The sequence below is a fragment of the Salvelinus sp. IW2-2015 genome, linkage group LG4p, assembly GCF_002910315.2.
Source record: "Salvelinus sp. IW2-2015 linkage group LG4p, ASM291031v2, whole genome shotgun sequence".
In the NCBI taxonomy this organism is placed as follows: Eukaryota; Metazoa; Chordata; class Actinopteri; order Salmoniformes; family Salmonidae; genus Salvelinus; species Salvelinus sp. IW2-2015.
In genome coordinates this window covers 22,017,300-22,038,075 of record NC_036841.1, presented here as the reverse complement: position 1 = coordinate 22,038,075, position 20,776 = coordinate 22,017,300, and the positions used below count along the sequence as shown (strand labels likewise).

At 42.1% G+C, this 20,776-nt stretch overlaps 2 protein-coding genes across 2 annotated transcripts in view; both read left to right on the top strand.

Moving 5' to 3' along the window:
* Positions 1–20,776, top strand: part of LOC111960705 (tsukushi) — a 295,864-nt gene that overhangs the window by 102,406 nt on the left and 172,682 nt on the right. The window lies entirely within an intron of this gene.
* On the top strand, positions 2,836–20,744 carry LOC139023560 (matrix metalloproteinase-20-like). Its single transcript, XM_070436964.1, is given in 11 exon segments — positions 2,836–2,928; positions 9,943–10,092; positions 10,148–10,232; positions 10,366–10,449; positions 10,452–10,526; positions 10,910–11,063; positions 11,236–11,369; positions 12,129–12,276; positions 18,005–18,054; positions 20,495–20,536; positions 20,644–20,744. Coding segments are annotated over 11 exon segments (1,116 nt in total).

Here is a 20,776-nt window from a genome sequence, read left to right as displayed (position 1 = left end):
TCTATCTAGACTTGTTTGAGGTTCTGTAAATCCAAACAAGGAGGTGGAACAGAGTGAGTAGAACCGAAATACTCCATTTGAGTTGCTCTTTAAGTAGTCCAGTAGATAGTAAGTGTATCAGTCCACACTAGTTCAGTCTGATGACAGTGATTAGCAGCCCCTGGCTCTCTAGGTGAAAGATGTGCCGTCCTCAATTTTACACATCATAGACTATCAATCAAATTAGATTAAACACAATCAGTTGGAGGTCTCTTCTATCCCAGTGTGTGCATGTGTCTGTCTGCTGTTTTGTGAATGAATAGTCTGCTCTGCTGTCTCTCTGTACTGTACGAACAGGAAGCTGATCTACGTAGCCATGGTAATCAGAGCCCAGGGCCCTATTCACAAAGCGTCTCTGATAGTTACTGCTGATCTAGGATCAGTTCCCCTCTTTTATTCATTATAATCTAAAAGGCAAAAGTGATCCTACATCAGCACCTCTACTCTGAAACACTTTGTGAACATGGCTCCATGTGATGTTCTAAAGCATCAATCTGATGCTGTTTCAGCTCCCCACTGAGACTGATCTGATTTACTCACTGCCTCACAACTTGAACCAGGGTGCCTTGCTGTCTACACATACATAAGAAGGGTGTATTCACTAGAAACCAAACAGAAGCAAACAGAACGAAACTGGGCAGGATCTACCTTCATTCGTCCAATAGAAACATTTCATTGCAATTTTTCTTTCGTTAGGAGTAAACAAACCGTATCCATTTCTAAATGTTTTGCTACAGTGTCCGACTAATACATACACCACTGATAAGGGTGCCCACCCCCATAGGGTCTCAAAGACTGGAGTCTGTGTATTGTGTGGTTTAAGGATCAACTCTGCATCAACTGCATGTGTTGCTTGTTCAGTTCAGTGATATAACAGAGTGTCATGGACTACAGTCATACACACACTACAGTCATACACAACCACCGGTTCAGGAACATCACAGATGAAATCATTTGAGAACAAAACATTTGAATTGAAGCATTAAAGGATAATCTGGGATTCAAAAACAACAAACTGGACACCCTGCCACTTTTTTTGGTAAACAGCTGAGGGACGGGGCTGGAGAAATGTGGATGTACCAATAATCGATTACCCCTTTAAGTTAATACACTTTCTGAAATTGTACAGCAGACAGGACACAGGAGCTTTATTTAAGAAACTGTATTTGATTTACTCCTTAATTAATAATGGCATAAAGGACAAGGTTTGTTTGTATTCACTAGCTAACTCCCCAGTGGTGCAGCAGTCTAAAGCACTACATCTCAGTGCTAGAGGCATCACTACAGACACCCTGGTTCAAGTCCAGGCTGTATCACAACCAGCCGTGATTGGGAGTCCCATAGGGCGCTGCAGAATTTGCCCAGTGTCGTCTGGTTTTGGCTGTTGTAGGCAGTCATTGTAAATAAGAAGAATTTGTTCTTAACTGCCTTGTTTAGTTAAAAAAACAAAAGGTAGAAAAGCTGTATAGGTAGATTTTTTTTAAAACAAAGATCAGAAAGAAAACTTATCAAAGATACCAAAACCTTTGTCTTCATCAGACTCCTTCTTATTCTTCTTTTTCTCTTCCTCTGAAAATACTTATTTTCCACCATAATTTGCAAATAAATTCATTAAAAATCCTACAATGTGATTTTCTGGATTTTCTGGATTTTTTTCCCTCATTTTGTCTGTCATAGTTGAAGTGTACCTATGATGAAAATTACAGGCCTCTCTCATCTTTTTAAGGTGGGCGAACTTGCACAATTGGTGGCTGACTAAATACTTTTTTGCCCCACTGTATGTATATATATATATATATATATATATATATATATATATATATATATATATATATATATATATATATATATATATATATATATATATATATATATATATATATATATATATATATATATGTATATATATATATATATATATATATATATATATATATATATATATATATATATATATATATATATATATATATAAAAAGTGGGACGAAACCCAAAGTGCAAAATAATAAAGTACTCAGGAAAATTGTAGGAGAGATTCTCTCAGGAAAACAAGCAACATTTACAGTGACCGAAAAAGACAAATGACAGAGGAGTATATATATATATGTATATATATATATATATATATATATATATATATATATATATATATAATATATATTATATATATAATAAAATATATATATATATATATAATATATATTATATATTATATATATACAGTGATAGAGTGGGGATTGGAACCAGGTGTGTGTAATGAAGACGAGACAAGTCCGGGGTTGATGATTGAAGGGCGTTTGCCAGCAGCAGGTGCAGCAACAGCTAGAAGGCCGGCGACGCTGAACGCCTGAGATGGACACGAGGGGGATTCAAAGCAAAGGCTGGTGTGACTACAATGATACAGACTGGAATATGTTCTGGGATTCATCCAATGGCATTGAGGAGTATACCACCTCAGTCACCGGCTTCATCAATAAGTGCATCGATGACGTTGTCCCCACAGTGACCATACATACATTTCCCAAACAGAAGCCATGGATTACAGGCAATATCCGCACAGAGCTAAAGGCTAGAGCTGTCGCTTTCAAGGAGCCAGAAACCTATCCGGACACTTATAAGAAGCCCCGCTATGCCCTCAGACGAAATATCAAACAGGCAAACCGTCAATACAGGACTAAGATTGAATCCTACTACACCGGCTCTGATGCTCGTCGGATGTAGCAGGGCTTGAAAAATAGTACGGACTACAAAGGGAAACCCAACTTCGAGCTGCCCAGTGACGCGAGCCTACCAACCATGTATGCTCGCTTCGAGGCAAGCAACACTGAAGCATGCATGAGAGCACCAGTTGATCCGGACGACTGTGAGATCACGCTCTCCGTAGCGGATGTGAGCAAGCCCTTTAAACAGGTCAACATTCACGAAGCCGCGGGGCCAGATGGATTGCCAGGACGTGTACTCAAAGCATGCGCGGACTAACTGGCAAGTGTCTTCACTGACATTTTAAACTTCACGTCGGTAGCCATGAAGTGCTTTGAAAAGCTGGCCATGGCTCACATCAACACCATCATGCCGGAAATGCTAGACCCACTTCAATTCACATACCCCCCCAACATATCCACGGATGACGCAATCTCAATCGCACTCCACAATGCCCTTTCCCACCTGGACAAAAGGAACACCTATGTGAGAATGTTGTTAATTGATTATAGCTTAGCTTTCAACACCATAGTGCCCACAAAGCTCATCACTAAGCTAAGGACACTGGGACTAAACACCTTCCTCTGCAACTGAATCCTGGACTTTCTGACAAGCCACCCCCAGGTGGTAAGGGTAGGCAACAACACATCTGCCACGCTGACCCTCAACACTGGGGCCACTCAGGGGGGCGTGATTAGTCCCCTCCTGTACTTCCTGTTCACCCATGACTGCGTGGCCAAGCACGACTCCAACACCGTCATTAAGTTTGCAGACAACACAACAGTGGTAGGCCTGATCACCGACAACGATGAGACAGCCTATAGGGAGGAGGTCAGAGACCTGGCACCATCACACCTCGTCCTCCAAGCTTCATGGTGGGAACCACATATGCGGATATCATCCGTTCACCTATTCTGCGTCTCACAAAGACAAGGTGGTTTGATCCAAAAATCTCAAATGTAGACTCATCAGACAGATTTCCACCGGTCTAAGGTCCATTACTCCTGTTTCTTGGCCCAAGCAAGTATCTTCTTCTTATTGGTGTCCTTCAGTAGTGGTTTCTTTGCAGCAATTCGACCATGAATGCCTGATTCACGTAGTCTCCTCTGAACAGTTGATGTTGAGATGTGTTTGATACTTGAACTCTGTGAATCATTTATTTGGGCTGCAATTTCTGAGGCTGGTAACTCTAATGAACTTATCCTCTGCAGCAGAGGTAACTCTGGGTCTCCTTTCCTGTGGCGGTCCTCAAGAGAGATAGTTTCATCATAGTGCTTGATGGTTTTTGCGACTGCAATTGAAGAAACTTTCAAAGTTCTTGAAATGTTCCAGATTGACTGACCTTCATGTCTTAAAGTAATGATGGACAAACTTTTGACTGGTACTGTATATACTTGGCGGTGTCAGAGGAAGGCCCAAAAAATTGTCAATGACTCCAGTCACCCAAGTCATAGACTGTTCTCTCTGCTACCACACGGCAAATGGTACTGGGGCGCCAAGTCTTGGAACAAAAGGTTTCTTAACAGCTTCTACCAACAAGCCATAATTCTGCTGAACAATTAATCAAATGACCACCGGGACAATTTACACTGCTGCTACTCGCTGTGTATTATCTATGCATAGTCACTTTACAAATTACATTGACTAACCTGTAACCCCTCACATTACCATAACAAAAAAAATATATATACACTATATATACAAAGGTATGTGGACAACCCTTCAAATTAGTGGATTTGGATATTTCAGCAACACCCATTGCTGACAGGTATATAAAATCGAGCACACAGCCATGCAATCTCCGTAGACAGATATTGTCAATAGAATGGCCTTAATGAAGAGCTCAGTGACTTTCAACATTCAACGTGGCACCGTCATAGGATGCCACCTTCCAACAAGTCATTTTGTAAACTTGCTGCCCTGCTAGAGCTGCCACGGTCAACTGTAAGTGCTGTTATTGTGAAGTGGAAACATCTAGGAGCAACAACGGCTCAACTGCGAAGTGGTAGGCAACACAAGCTCACAGAACGGGACCACCGAGAGCTGAAGCGTGGAGCGCGCAAACGAGGACAGACAATTTTTACAACACACTTCCGAGGTCCAAAGTGCCTCTGGAAGTAATGTCAGCACAAAAACTGTTCATCGGAAGCTTCATGAAATGGGTTTTCATGGCCAAGCAGCCGCACACAAGCCTAAGATCACCATTCTCAATGCCAAACGATGGCTGGAGTGGTGTAAAGCTCTCCACCATTGGACTCTGGAACAGTGGAAATGCGTTCTCTGGAATGATGAATCACACTTCACCATCTGGCAGTCCGGCGGACAAATCTTGGTTTGGCGGATGCCAGGACAACGCTATCTGCCCGAATGCATAGTTCAACTGTAAAGTTTGGTTGAAGAGGAATAATGGTCTGGGGCTGTTTTTCATGGTTTGGGCTAGGCCCATTAGTTCCAGTGTAGGGAAGTCTTAATGCTACAGCATACAATGGCATTGTAGATGATTCTGTGCTTCCAACTTTGGGGAAGGCCCTTTGCTGTTTCAGCATGACAATGCCCCGTGCACAAATCGAGGTCCATAAAGAAATGGCTTGTCGAGATCGGTGTGGAATGGCTTAACTGGCCTGAACATAGCCCTGACCTCAACCCCATTGAACACTTTTGGATGAATTATTACTCCAACTGTGAGCCAGGTATAGTCGCCCAACCTCACTAATGCTCTTGTGGCTGAAAGTAAGCAAGTCTTTGCAGCAATGTTCCAACATCTAGTGGAAAGCCTTCCCAGGAGAGTGGAAGCTTTTATTTCATTTAACCTTTATTTAACTAGGCAAGTCATTTAAAGAACAAATTCGTATTGGCAATGACGGCCAAACACGGACCACGCAGGGCCAATTGTGCGCCGCACTATGGGACTCCCACTCACAGCCTGGTTTCGAACCAGCCTTGTTTCGAACCAGGGTGTTTGTAGTGACACCTCTAGCACTGAGATGTAGTGCCTTACACCGCTGCGCCACTCAGGAGCCATGTTGTACAGTAGGTGCAATGGGGGACCAACTCTATATTAATGCCCATGATTTTTGGAATGAGATGTTCGATGAGTAGGTGTCCACATACTTTTGGTCATGTAGTTATTTTAAAGTGTATGGTTTTTAAATATACAACCCAATCAATAAAGAAATCATGCACTTATGCATTCTGCAGTCCTGCCATGGCAGCCTGGTCACATAGACCAGACGTAACATAGTAAATGGCAATTAGTTTGGTATGTTTACATAAGACAGATGATTAAAAGTAGGGTGGGTGGGCGTATAATGTGAGTGTCTGTCAACCCAAAGGTTGCGAGTTCGAATGTTGTTGCGGACATTGTTAGCTAATTAGCAACTTTTCAACAACTTACTACTTTTGAACTACTTTGCAATCAATTAGCATGTTAGATAACCTATCCCCTGACCCTAACCTTAACCTTAACCCTGTAATCTAACTCCTAAACTTAACCCTAACCCCTAACCCTAACCCCTAGCATAGCTAACGTTAGCCAGCTAGCTATCTTTAGCCACCTAGCTATAATCCGTAACATATCATACGTTGCAAATGTTTAACTTATTGTACTTTTTGCAAAATCTTAACATATTGTACATTTTGCAAATTTCGTAACATATAATACGAAATGTGTGATGGACATCCACAAATTAATAAATACTATACGAAACATAACATATCATACTAAATGGAGTGTCTCAGATTTACATACAGAATAATGCAAAATGCTTTGAGATCAGGTTGGCCACAGAGGGCAAAGAAAAATCCATGTAGGTAGAATGAGGATGTTGCCTAGCAGTGGAGTGTTGCTGATGCTATAAAGCTCAGCTCAGATGGACCCAATCAAGCCTAATTGTAGCCTGAATTTGCCATGGCACCACTCAACCTACTGCAGGCATTCTGGTAGGCGGCCATATTATTTTTCGAAGGCCCAAAGCCTACCACAGCTGCAACAGTTACAATTACAGGCAGTTTGAATTCCTTTTTAGATGCTCTTTCATAGAAAAAAGTTACATAGATTTGCTAAATCAGGACAACAATTAACTTTAAAATGTGTTTCAGGAGACACTGGACTTCGTTGGTGGACAGTACAGCTATTATAGTACAGCTATGAAGGTTCATAATTTGATTGTAGAAGAATTGCATTTTCTGTCTACTGGCAAATACATTCAGCAGATCATAGGCTTATTGTGAAAACATCTGTTTTGTTCACTAATGCAGCAGTTTCTTAATTTCTCTGGGGTTATCTCTGGGTTAGCAATTTATTTCACAAACTGTTGACATAAATGTTGGTCATAGGGACTTATCCACGTCACAACTTCAGCACAGTCATGACAGAGATTTTCCTCAAGGCCCAATCATGTGGTCAAAGTTAAACTTCTTGTCAATAAGTAGCCTGGCAGAGCGGAGGTGATTTCAGTGGAAAAAATCGTGCCCAATTTAAACGGCCTCGTACTCTATTCTAGATCATACAATATGCATATTATTATTACTATTGGATAGAAAACACTCTCAAGTTTCTAAAACTGTTTGAATTATATCTGTGAGTAAAACAGAACTCATTTGGCAGCAAACTTCCAGACAGGAAGTGAAAATTCTGAAAATGGGGCTCTGTTTCAGGGCCTGCCTATTCAACTGGCTTATATTTATCGATATACATGCACTTCATACGCCTTCCACTAGATGTCAACAGGCAGTGGAAGGTGGAATGGGGTGTCTAGCTTGATCTGAGGCCGAACAAGAGCTTTTGGAATGACGTGTCTGGAATTTTCATTGTCTTGGAAGGAACCCCAGATTGCGTTCTGAAAAGCTTTCGGTATAGACGTTAGATATCTCCGGCTCTGATTTTATTTGATAWATGTGATAAAAACATCATAAAGTAGTTATTTTAAACCGAGTTATATCAGTTTATTGAACGTTTAATTGCGATTTTCGGAATTTTCTTTTCTTTGCGTCATGTGAAGTTGGGCACATTTGCGCCACATGGCTAGCTTTGGTTGCTAATTCGACAGGAGAAGAGGACATTCTACAACCAAACAACAATTATTCTGGACAAAGGACCCCTTGTACAACATTCTGATGGAAGCTCATCAAAAGTAGGAACCATTTATGATGTTATTTCGTATTTCTGTTGAAAATGTTTAGTCATATTTTCCGCCCTTATTTTGGGCGCTGTCTCGCTATAACGTAAGCCGTATGTCGTACTAAAGTTATTTTTAAAAATCTAACACAGCGGTTGCATTAAGAACTAGTGTATCTTTCATTTGCTGTACAACATGTATTTTTTAGTCAAGTTTATGATGAGTTATTTGATTAGATTAGGTGACTSTCCAARATWTCTCCGGACAATTTTGTGCATTTTGACTACGTATTCACATTGTAAAACCACGATTTGTACCGCTAAATATGCACATTTTCGAACAAAACATATATGTATTGTRTAAYATGATGTTATAGGACTGTCATCTGATGAAGTTTGTCAAGGTTAGTGAATAAWTKTATATATTTTGCTGTTTTTTTGCGATCGCTACCTTTGCGGTGAATGAATGCGGTTGTGTGGTTGGCTATTGTAGTAAGCTAATATAATGCTATATTGTGTTTTCGCTGTAAAACACTTAAAMMWTCTGAAATATTGGCTGGATTCACAAGATGTTTGTCTTTCATTTGCTGTACACCATGTATTTTTCATAAATGTTTTATGATGAGTATTTAGGTATTTCACGTTGCTCTCTGTAGTTATTCTAGCTGCTTTGGTGATATTTGTGATTGTAGCTGTAATGTAAAACTATGATTTATACCTGAAATATGCACATTTTTCGAACAAAACATAGATTTATTGTATAACATGTTATTAGACTGTCATCTGATGAAGTTGTTTCTTGGTTAGTGACTAATTCTATCTCTTTTTGGGGGTTTTGTGCAAGCTACCTGTGCTGTGAAAGAAATGTCTGTGCTTTTTTGTATTTGGTGGTGAGCTAACATAAATATACGTGGTGTTTTCGCTGTAAAACATTTTAAAAAATCGGACATGTTGGCTGGATTCACAAGATGTTTATCTTTCATTTGCTGTTTTGGACTTGTTAATGTGTGAAAGTTAAATATTTAAAAAAAATATTTTTTGAATTTCAGTGGAATGTGGGGGGGGTTCCGCTAGACAGGTTAACCAGCTTTCCCATTAACCAGGACTATGCAACCTAGCCCCACTTCAACCCTGTATGGTTACTATTAGAAATACATCTTCTGTTTTGTTGGACCTGTGTTCTGGTCTTGGTTCTAACTGGTCCATGTTCTACAGCTCCTACAGCTATTCCTGAAGAAGAGGTTACTGCATTCCTCACAAGACAGACCAACAATGATCTGAAACTGACCACTGTAAGTGTACTGAATTAGTTCAATTACAAAAGTATAGACAATTGACGGTGACTGCATGTTACATTGTTTACAGTACATAAAAATGCTCATTTTAAATAACATGTTACGTTTTTCTGAACTAATGACTGCGGATGCGAAAAAACGCAGAGTAATCAAAAAAGGGTGCTTGCTACCAAGCTGTGTACTGTAACTGCACTGTGTGAGATATTGAGTTAATCTCTTTTTATCCTTTTTATTGTCGTGGGCAGGGGTTGGAGGTAAACACAATTACCTCAGAATGTATGTTCCCTCACAATCAAATACAGTATATGTTCCAAGTTTATGTCAAGGCAAGGCTCCTAAAAATATTTTAAACATTTGGGCTGTAAATCTGATATGCACTTTTGGACCATGCTGCAGGATAATTGTGATTATTTCAATGTTGCGTCTGAACACACCCTATAATTATTTGTGAATTTGAGCAAACAATGCATTATTTGTGAACCACAGATGTAAATTATGCTTGAACATGAATGGTTCTGCTATGCCAAGTCTCACACTATTATGTCTCTGTGAGCACCAGTTGTGATGGAATCACAGACACTAGAAAGAAGTTAGAATGGGCAAAATGTTATGAACCCTTTGCCTCCAATTTCCTATCAAGTGAATCATTTATACAGAGTATCCACCTGTCTAGTGTTTCCAACAAGAAGTTGTAACAAAGTGATTGAGTCATTGCTCAGTCAGCATAATATTGATTTATGATGTTACATGATATGATAGTGAGACACTACAGAAGCTTTCATCTGTTCTCAGGAGTACCTCCGGCATTATTACAACCTGAAGAAAGAGCAACCTTTGGGTCGGAGCAAGAGGTACCTGCCCTCGTTCACCTCCAAGGTGAAGGACAAGCAGAGCTTCTTTGGCCTCGACACCACAGGTAGTCTGGACTCTGAGACCCTGGAGGTGATGAGGACCCCTCGCTGTGGGGTCTCTACAGTCACAACAACCGAGTTAACAGCTGGAACATGCTTTTGGCCCTGGAGAGGGAATTGGAGGGGATGCCCACTTTGACGATGATGAAACTTGGATTGCAGGGTCAAAAGGTATCCATTTAAATTTTACAGAATCATTAGATTTTTTAAATATATTTATTGATCAGTATTTTTTTGTTGTCTTTAAACAATAGAAAATTACCAAATAAACTGTTCATGCATGTTCCTGTTTATATGATTCCAGGGTTCAAGTTATATCTAGTGGCAGCCCATGAGTTTGGTCTTTCTTTAGGCTTAAGGCACTCCCAAAACCCAGTCACTGATGTATCTTTACATACAAATCCAGTCGCAGTACACACAACCTGCTCTCCAAAGAAGACAGATCAATAATCAACTCACTTTATGGTAAGGAGAAGACCATTCAACAAAATCTCATTCTGAATGTAAGATAAGATCATACAGTAACGACCCATGTAGTGTTCTATAGTGCATAGTGTATACTGTACATACACTCTTAGAAAAAAGGGTTCCAAAAGGGTTCTTCGGCTGTCTCCATAGGAGAACCCTTTTGGTTCCAGGTAGAACCTTCTGTGGAAAGGGTTCTACATGGAACTCAAAAGGGTTCTACTTGGAACCAAAAGGGTTCTACCTGGAACACAAAAGGGTTATTCAAAGGGTTCTCTTAAGGGGATAGCCGAAGAACCCTTTTACATTCTAGATAGCACCTTTTTTTCAAAGAGTGTAGGGAATTGCCATTTCGGACACAGACTAAATGTTTATTTTGTTAGGTCCAAAAAACAGTCAGCCATATTACTATTCCAGACATGGCTGGAGTCCGCTTTATAACCCCTGGTTCCCTCTGATGATGCAGAATAAATGTTCCCCTGACCTGTCCATTGATGCTGTCTCCACGCTTGGAGATGCCACCTTCTTTTTCACCCTGTCACTTTTTCCACATTTTGTTACGTTACAGCCTTATTCTAAAATGGATTAACGCAACAAAATGTAGAACATGTGAAGTGGTCAGAATACCTTCTGAATGCACTGTTGTATTGTTGAATGAAAAGCAGACAAATAAGTCATTCAAATGTCACTTTTTTTTTATCTTCTGAAGGCATCTATGGATCAAGCACAATCAGCAAAATTATATAAAATAAGGTCCTATCAACAACTTCATGCCAAACATTGAATCCAAAGTTGATGCTGCCTTCTGGGTCCCTCAGAGATCCACTGCTTACCTGATTCATGGTACAGACAGACTCCTTCCATACTACCCCATCATGGTTAACAGTGTGCAACAAATGTACTAAGACTCATTTTCAGGAAATAAATGAAAGCCTAATGCATCAGCTGAGATTGCTGTCACGCCTGCTCCCGCTCTCCCTCTCTGACGCTCGAGGGCAACAGGCTGCCCTTCATTATGCACACCTGTCACCATCATTAGGCGCAGCAGCGCTCATTGAACTCACCTGGACTCCTTCCCTTTGTTGATTGCCCCGTCTATAACTGTCAGCTCCCCCATTTGTTCCCTGTGTCTGCATTAATGTCGTTATGTGTTCATGTCCAGACGCTGTCCTGGACTATGTCCGTTGACAATTAAATGTTCACTCCCTGTACCTGCTTCTCATCTCTACCATCCTTACAATTGCACTAATTAGATGCTAGTAACAATCCCCCCTACCTTGTTTGGCAGTCTATTAAGAGGACCATTTCTGCTCACACATCCTGCTGCTAGTATGTGTTTGCTTCTTTTGCTCTCACCACCACTCCAGACTCCACCTGTTATGTTCTGTTTTCCGGCTGGAGGATTGGTATAGCTTACCACGCTCACTGCTTGTAACTCTATTTATATATTGACGGTTTGCTCGGGCGGTGAGCTACCCTGAAGGAGCATAGCCTATATCACCAAGACTTGCATTATTCATTCTTGAATAGATCGTTAAACATATTTCTACGTGGTGTTTCCTTTCTGAAGTACTACTAACTATGAGCCATCCTCTTTTCCATAATCCATGTACTGGATGGTGAAGGGTTCCATTGTGAAAGGCAAACCTAAACCCATCAGCAACTTAGGCTTCCCACCATGGGTTCAGGAAGTAGACGCAGCGGTACACATCGTCAAAACAGGACGCACCCTGATCTTCATTTACTACAGGTGAGCTTGAAAAAAAGTGTCAAACAAATCTAAATGTATTAGATTGCACACCTTTGCACACTCTTGGCATTCTCATTCAATTCAAATTTTATTGGTTACATACACATGGTTAGCAGATGTTAATGCGAATGTAGCGAAATGCTTGTGCTTCTAGTTCCTACAGTACAGTAATACCTAACAAGTAATCTAACAAAATCACAATGACTACCTTATACATACAAATGTAAAAGGATGAATAAGAATATGTACAATTAAATATATGGATGAGCGATGGCTGTGCGGCATAGGCAAGATGCAGTAGATGGTATAGAATACAGTATATACATATGAGATGAGTAATGTAGGATATGTAGACATTATTAAAGTGGCGTTATTTAAAGTGACTAGTGATACCTTTATTAAATCCATTTATTTCATGTATTAAAGTGGCCAGAGATTTGAGTCTGTATGTTGGCAGCAGCCACTCAAAGTTAGTGGTGGCTGTTTAACAATCTGATGGCCTTGAGATAGAAGCTGTTTTTCAGTCTCTCGGTCCCCACTTTGATGCATCTGTACTGACCTCGCCTACTGGATGATAGCGGGGTGAACAGGCAGCGGCTCGGGTGCTTTCTGACCTTCCTATGACATCGGATGCTGTAGGTGTCCTGGAGGGGAGGTAGTTTGCCCTCGGTAATGCGTTGTGCAGACCGCACCACCCTCTGGAGAGCTTTGCGGTTGTGGGTGGAGCAATTGCCGTTCCAGACGGTGATACAGCCCGACAGGATGCTCTCGATCTGTAAAAGTTTGTGAGTGTTTAAGGTGACAAGCCAAATTTCTTCAGCCTCCTGAGGTTGAAGAGGAGCTGTTGCACCTTCTTCACCACGCTGTCTGTGTGGGTGGACCATTTCAGTTTGTCTGTGATGTGTATGACGAGGAACTTAAAACTTTCCACCTTCTCCACTACTGTTCCATCGATGTGGATGGGGGATGCTCACTCTGCTGTTTCCTGAAGTCCACGATCATCTCCTTTGTTTTGTTGACGTTGAATAAGAGGCTATTTTCCTGACACCACACTCTGAGGGCCCTCGCCTTCTCCCTGTAGGACGTCTCGTTGTTGTTGGTAATCAAGCCTGCCACTATAGTGTCGTCTGCAAACTTGATGATTGAGTTGGAGAAATGCATGGCCACGCAGTCATGGGTGAACATGGAGTACAGGAGGGGGCTGAGAACGCACCTTTGTGGGGCCCCGTTGTTGAGGATCAGCGGGGTGGAGATGTTGTTTCCTATCCTCACCAACTGGGGGCGGCCCGTCAGAAAGTCCAGGACCCAGTTACACAGGGCGGGGTCGAGACCCAGAGTCTCGAGCTTAATGACGAGTTTGGAGGGTACTATGGCGTTAAATGCTGAGCTTTAGTTAACTTCTTTGGTATAGGTGGCAGCATTTTCACTTTTGGATGAATTTCGTGCCCATAGTGAACTGCCTCCTACTCTGTCCCACATGCTAATATATGCATATTATTATTACTATTGGATATAAAACACTCTGAAGTTTCTAAAACTGTTTGAATGATGCCTGTGAGTATAACAGAACTCATATGGCAGGCAAAAACCTGAGAAAAAATTCAAACAGGAAGTGAAAAATCTGAGAGTGGTCGTTGTTAATATCATCGCCTATTCAATTCCCTGTAATATATGGATCTGTTTGCACTTTATACGCCTTCCACTAGATGTCAACAGTCTGTAGAACGTGGAATGAAGTTTATGCTGTGTTGTGGGACCGGATGGGAGGGGAATGAGTCAGTGGTCTGGCCAGTTCTTGGTCACGCGCTTTCCTCGTGTTGTCGTCTTGTGTTCCATTACTTATACAGACATGAAAGAATGCTTCGGTTGGAACGTTATTGGATATAAATGATAACAACATCCTGAAGATTGATTCTCTTACAAAATTTGACCAGTTTATTCGACCTGGAAATAAACTTTTTGAAGTTTTCGTCCTGCATCTGCGCGAGCGTTTGGACACGTGTACTACACATGCTAGCAACATTAGCTACTTGGACATAAGTAATGACTATTATCGAACAAAACAACGATTTATTGTGGAACCTGGATTCCTGGCACTGCATTCTGATGGAATATTTATGATGTAATTCGTATTTCTGTTGACTCCAACATGCGGAGAAATGTTGTTAAATCTGAGCGCCGTCTCAGATTATTGCATGGTGTGCTTTTTACGTAAAGTTAAAAAAAATCTGACACAGCGTTGCATTAAGAACAAGTGTATCTTTAATTATATGTAAAACATGTATCTTCATCAAAGTTTATGATGAGTATTTCTGTTATTTGACGTGGCTCTCTGTAATTACTCCGGATATTTTGGAAGCATTTCTGAACACGGCGCCAATGTAAACCGAGATTTGTGATATAAATATGCACATTATCGAACAAAACATAAATGTATTGTGTAACATGATGTCATATGAGTGTCATCTGATGAAGATGTTCAAAGTTAGTGATTAATTTTATCTCTATTTCTGGTTTTGTTTATTACTATCTTTTGCTGGAAAATGGCTTGTTTTTCTGTGGCTATGTACTGAGCTAACATAATTGTTGGTGTGCTTTCCCCGGTAAAATCCTTTTTGAAATCAGACATGTTGGCTGGATTCACAACATGTGTAGCTTTAATTTGGTGTCTTTCATGTGTGATTTCATGAAAGATTAATTTTTATAGTAATATATTGGAATTTGGCGCGTTACATTTTTTCTGGATTTTGGCCAAGTGGGACGCTACCGTCCCACCGAGAAGTTAATGAACAGCATTCTTACATAGGTATTCCCGTTGTCCATATGGGATAGGGCAGTGTGATGACGATTGCGCCGTCTGTAGACCTATTGGGGCGGTAAGCACATTGGAGTAGGTCAAGTGTATCAGGTAGCTTCACCTGGAATGCTTTTCCAACAGTCTTGAAGGAGTTCCCACACATGCTGAGCACTTGTTTGCTGCTTTTCCTTCACTCTGCTGTCCAACTCATCCCAAATCATCTCATTTGGGTTGAAGTCATGTGATTGTGGAGTCCAGGTTATCTGATGCAGCACTCCAACTCTCCTTCTTGGCCAAATAACCCTTACACAGCCTGAAATTGTGTTTTGGGTCATTGTCTAATTGAAATACAAATGATAGTCCCACTAAGCACAAACCAGACGGGATGGCGTGTCACTGCCGAATGCTGTGGTAGCTATGCTGATTAAGTGTCCCTTAAATCACTGATAACGTCACTAGCAAAACACCTCCACACTGTCATGACGTTGGCCTGTGGGTAAGGTTTATGATCCCCCCATAAATACCTTTCTCCCTTCCCTCTCTCTTGACTCTACAGAGGGACTCTTGAATAGCCTTTGTTACACATAGAGAGTCTGGGAACATCAAACAAGTGGAGGGAAAGGAACCATATTTCGGTAATAGAACCAGTTGAAAATATGCGTTGGTACTTTAATGAATATAATGTCAGTTCGGTTGTCATCTGAAACATTATGACTGATGACAGGACGACATAAACTGTATCTGGGAAAGTCTACACATTATAGTTATCAGATTCACATGGAATTGTTGTGCAATTCAAATGTTGAAATATAAAATTATTTGTGTAAAGATGAAATGTAATTTTAGCTTCCAAATGAGAGATTTGGGTTTTCATAAGGTTAGGGCTCAGCTTAATCAGTGGCCCGCCCCTGTGAAGAGACATGGGTTATAAACTATGAAACACACCTTTCTCCCTCCACTATATAAGCCCTTGACGAAAATGTAACCTCCTGTTCCGGGTACATTAAGATGACGGTCCGATGTCAGAAGGATTCAGATAATAACAGATAATAACTACAGAACGGAGCCAACCTCAGCGTGAGCTTTGGTTGCGAATGGTATGAACTTTGAACTCTTATTTGTTACAGAAGTGATACCTCGTAGCCGTTTGCAGCGGCCACTGTAAACGTGGGCTAGGAAAGTACGGACAGAGTATCCCGTCTACCACACAACGACGACACCAGAACATATCCCGTTCACCACCAGAGACACTCTTCAAAGGACTAAGGACTATGTTGGGCAACACGGCCTTCCATCTACCACCAACCTATTGAAACGCAGCTCAGAGTAAATATTTATTGCATTTTCCTTTTCCAAATGGGTGGTAATTTAGAATGCATAAGATTCTGTATTTACGATAGAGTAGCTGCCTACGGCTCGATAGAGACATCGCTTCTCCCTTTGTTCTTCAGTCTTCCCGCTCTTTCACTCAAACCCAATCTCCTTATCTTTGTGTAACCAGCTGTCTTATCTGTTCCGTCTGCTAGGGATGTTTTCCTTTATGACATAATTTGTAATCAAGATATATTTCATTCTGTGTATATGTAATTCTGTTTGATTAGTTAGGTATTTAGTACTTAAATAATTTAAACCCAATTTTGTATTGCTGATTCAACTTGTTAGCCAGGGTTTGTGAAGATAACCAAAAATGTACAACTTTCAGATGAGACTGAAATAAGGTGACGATTAATATTGACTGCTATTGATGTAAAATATTACTAGGTCTTTCAGAGTTTATTCGGAAGATAACTGCTCTATAAATATTATTTCATGGTGCCCCGACTTTCTAGTTAATTACATTTACATGATTAACTCAATCAGGTAATATTATTTACATAGAAAGGATTTTATAGAATAGCATGTCATATCACTTAATCCAACATAGCCAAAGACACGACAACACCATCACACCTCCTCCATGCTTCACAGTGGGAACCACAGATGTGGAGATCATCCGTTCACCTACTCTGCATCTCACAAAGACACAGCGGCTGGAACCAAAAATCACAAATTTCGACTCATCAGACCAAAGGACAGATTTCCACAGATCTAATGTCCATTGGTCGTGTTTCTTGGCCTAAGCAAGTCTCTTCTTATTATTGGTGTCTTTAGTAGTGGTTTCTTTGCAGAAATTTGTTCATGGTGGCCTGATTCACGCATTCTCCTCTGAACAGTTGATGTTGAGATGTGTCTGTTACTTGAACTCTGTGAAGCATTTATTTGGGCTACAATATGAGGTGCAGTTATTTCTAATGAATTTGTCCTCTGCAGCAGAGGTAACTCTGCGTCTTCCAATCCTATGGCGGTCTCTTGAGAGACAGTTTCATCATAGTGCTTGATGGTTTTTGCGACTGCAATTGAAGAAACTTTCAAAGTTCTTGACATTTTCCTCACTGACTGACCTTCATGTCTTAAAGTAATGATGGACATTTTCTCTTTGCTTATTTGAGTTGTTCTTGCCATAATATGGACTTGGTATTTTAACAAATAGGGACATTTTCTGTACACCACACCTAGCTTGTCACAACACAACTGATTGGCTTTAAGAAGGAAAAAAAATCCTCAAATTAACTTTAAACAAGGCACACATATTAATTGAAATGCATTCCAGGTGACTACCTCCTGAAGCTGGTTGAGAGAATGCCAAGAGTGTGCAAAGCTGTCATCAAGGCAAAGAGTGGCTACTTTAAAGAACCTCAAATATAAATATATTTTGATTTGTTTAACATATTTTTGCTTACTACATGATTCCATATGTGTTATTTCATAGTTTCGATGTCTTCACTATTATTGTACAATGTAGAATATAGTCAAAATATATAAAAACCCTGGAATGAGTAGGTGTATGTATTGTATTTATATAGTACTGTATTTATATATCTTTATTTTCAGTTATAATGGAAAACGAAGAGTTATGGATGCTGGATACCCACGGTACATCAGTGATGACTGATGGCACAATACTTGTCACGTTCGTTAGAATAAATATCGGACCAAGGCACAGCGGATGTTGAGTTCCACATAATTTAATGATTAAAGTGAAACTTAGCAAAGACAAAAACAAACAAACAAACTAACAACGAACCGTGACTACAGAGATGCTACGTGCACTAACTCAAAACAATATCCCATAAACACAGCTGGAAAAATGCTACCTAAATATGATCCCCAATTAGAGACAACGATAACCAGCTGCCTCTAATTGGGAATCATACACAATCACCAACATAGAAAAACAAACCTAGAACCCCACATAGAAATAATAAACTAGACTAGCCCCCCAGTCACGCTCTGACCTACTCTACCATAGAAAATAAGGACTCTCTATGGTCAGGACGTGACCAGTACCCCCCCAAAGGTGCGGCCTCCGCCAGCAAACCTGAAACCAAAAGGGAGGGTTAGGGGGGGGGGGGTGTCTCTAGTGTCGGGGCGGCTCTGGTGTGGGCCGAAGAACCCGCTCATCCCGTGATCCAGCCATGGACCCGGCGCAACACTGTGCCTGGACCTCGGTGTCAAGGAAGGCTCCTGCCATGGAGTGGGACAACGATTACCAGCTGCCTCTAATTGGAATCATACACAATCACCAACATAGAAAAACAAACCTAGAACCCCTGTCATGATTGTAGTTGACATATACTCGGACCAAGGTGCAGCGTACGTAGAGTTCCACATGTTTATTAAAATGAAACTCACAAAAACAACAAAGAAAAATAAACGATACGTGAAGCTCAAGCATGCTCACAGGCAACTACACAGAAACAAGATCCCACATAAACCAGTGGTGAAATGGCTGCCTAAATATGATCCCCAATCAGAGACAATATAAACAGCTGCCTCTGATTGGAACCATACCAGGCCAACATAAAAAAATATTAACCAGATAGGGACACCCCCCTAGTTACAACCCGACCTAACCTGAAAGAGAATAACAAGGCTCTCTATGGCAGGGCGTGACAGTACCCCCCCCAAAGGTGCGGACTCCGGCCGCAAAACCTGAAACCAACTGGGAGGGTAGGGGGGGTAACTAGTGTCAGTGGCAGCTCCGGTGCGGGTCTTTGCCCCCGCCCAGACCACGGGTCCGGCCATGGAGCTGGGTTGTAGCCGGCACCCGGACTGGGCACCGCGCAGAGGAAGGCTCCTGCCATGGAGCGGACTTGACGCCGTGCCTGGACTGGACATCGGCGCAGATGAAGGCTCCTGCCATGGAGCTGGACTGGACGCCATGCTCGACTGGGCATCGGCGCAGAGGAAGGCTCCTGCCCTGGAGCTGGAGGTTCCGGACCGTGGACCGTCGCAGGAGGTTCCGGACCGTGGACCGTCTCAGGAGGTTCCGGACCGTGGACCGTCTCAGGAGGATCCGGACCGTGGACCGTCTCAGGAGGATCCGGACCGTGGACCGTCTCAGGAGGTTCCGGACCGTGGACCGTCTCAGGAGGTTCCGGACCTGGACCGTCTCAGGAGGTTTCGGACCGTGACCGTCTCAGGAGGTTCGGACCGTGGACCGTCTCAGGAGGTTCGTCGCCTGAGCTCTGGACTGGGACCGTCGCCTGAAGCTCTGGACTGAGACCGTCGCCTGAAGCTCTGGACTGGAGACCGTCGCCTGAAGCTCTGGACTGGAGACCGTCGCCTGAAGCTCTGGACTGGGGACCGTCGCCTGAAGCTCTAGACTGGGGACCGTCGCCTGAAGCTCTAGACTGGGGACCGTCGCCGGAAGCTCTAGACTGGGGACCGTCGCCGGAAGCTCTGGACTCGGACTCGTCGCCTGAAGCTCTAGACTGGGGACCGTCGCCTGAAGCCTTGGACTGGGGACCGTCGACGGAAGCTCTGGACTGGGATTCGTCGCCTGAAGCTCTGGACTGGGGACCGTTGCCTGAAGCTCTGGACTGGGGACCGTTGCCTGAAGTTCTGGACTGGGAGAGCGCACTGGAGGCCTGATGCGTGGGGCCGGCACAGGTGACACCGGACTGGTAACACGCACTTCAGGGAAGTGCGGGGAGCAGGCACATGACGTACCTAACTAGGAAGGCGCACTTGGGTGAGAGTGCGACGAGAAGCACAGGACGTACCAGACTGGGGACACGCACTTCAGGGAGAGTGCGAGGAGGAGGCACAGGACGTACTGGGCTGTGGAGGCGCACTGGAGACCTGGTGCGTAGAACCGGCACAACTTGTACCGGAACACCATACCAGGCCAACATAGAAAATATTAACCTAGATAGGAACACCTTCCCTAGTCACACGCTGACCTAACCAAAAGAGAGAATAACAAGGCTCTCTATGGTCAGGGCGTGACAACCCCACATAGAAATAATAAACTAGACTAACCCCTCAGTCACGCCCTGACCTACTCTACCATAGAAAATAAGGACTCTCTATGGTCAGGGCGTGACAATACTACTATCGATGCAGCTGTCTACAAAGATGGTAAGCTACTATTATATCACAACAACAAAGACCAACAAAGGCCAGCTCAATTTGAACATTTCATTTTGTTAAACTCCTTTTAATTGTTAAATTTTTGTTTATCCTAGACTTCATCTACTTCGTCGTTGGACCACAAGTTTATAAGTACGATTATACCCAGAAACAAGTTGTTGGAACTGACAAAGCAAATACCTAGCTCGGATGCTGAAGGATTTTGATATGAAGTGACCAAAAACATTT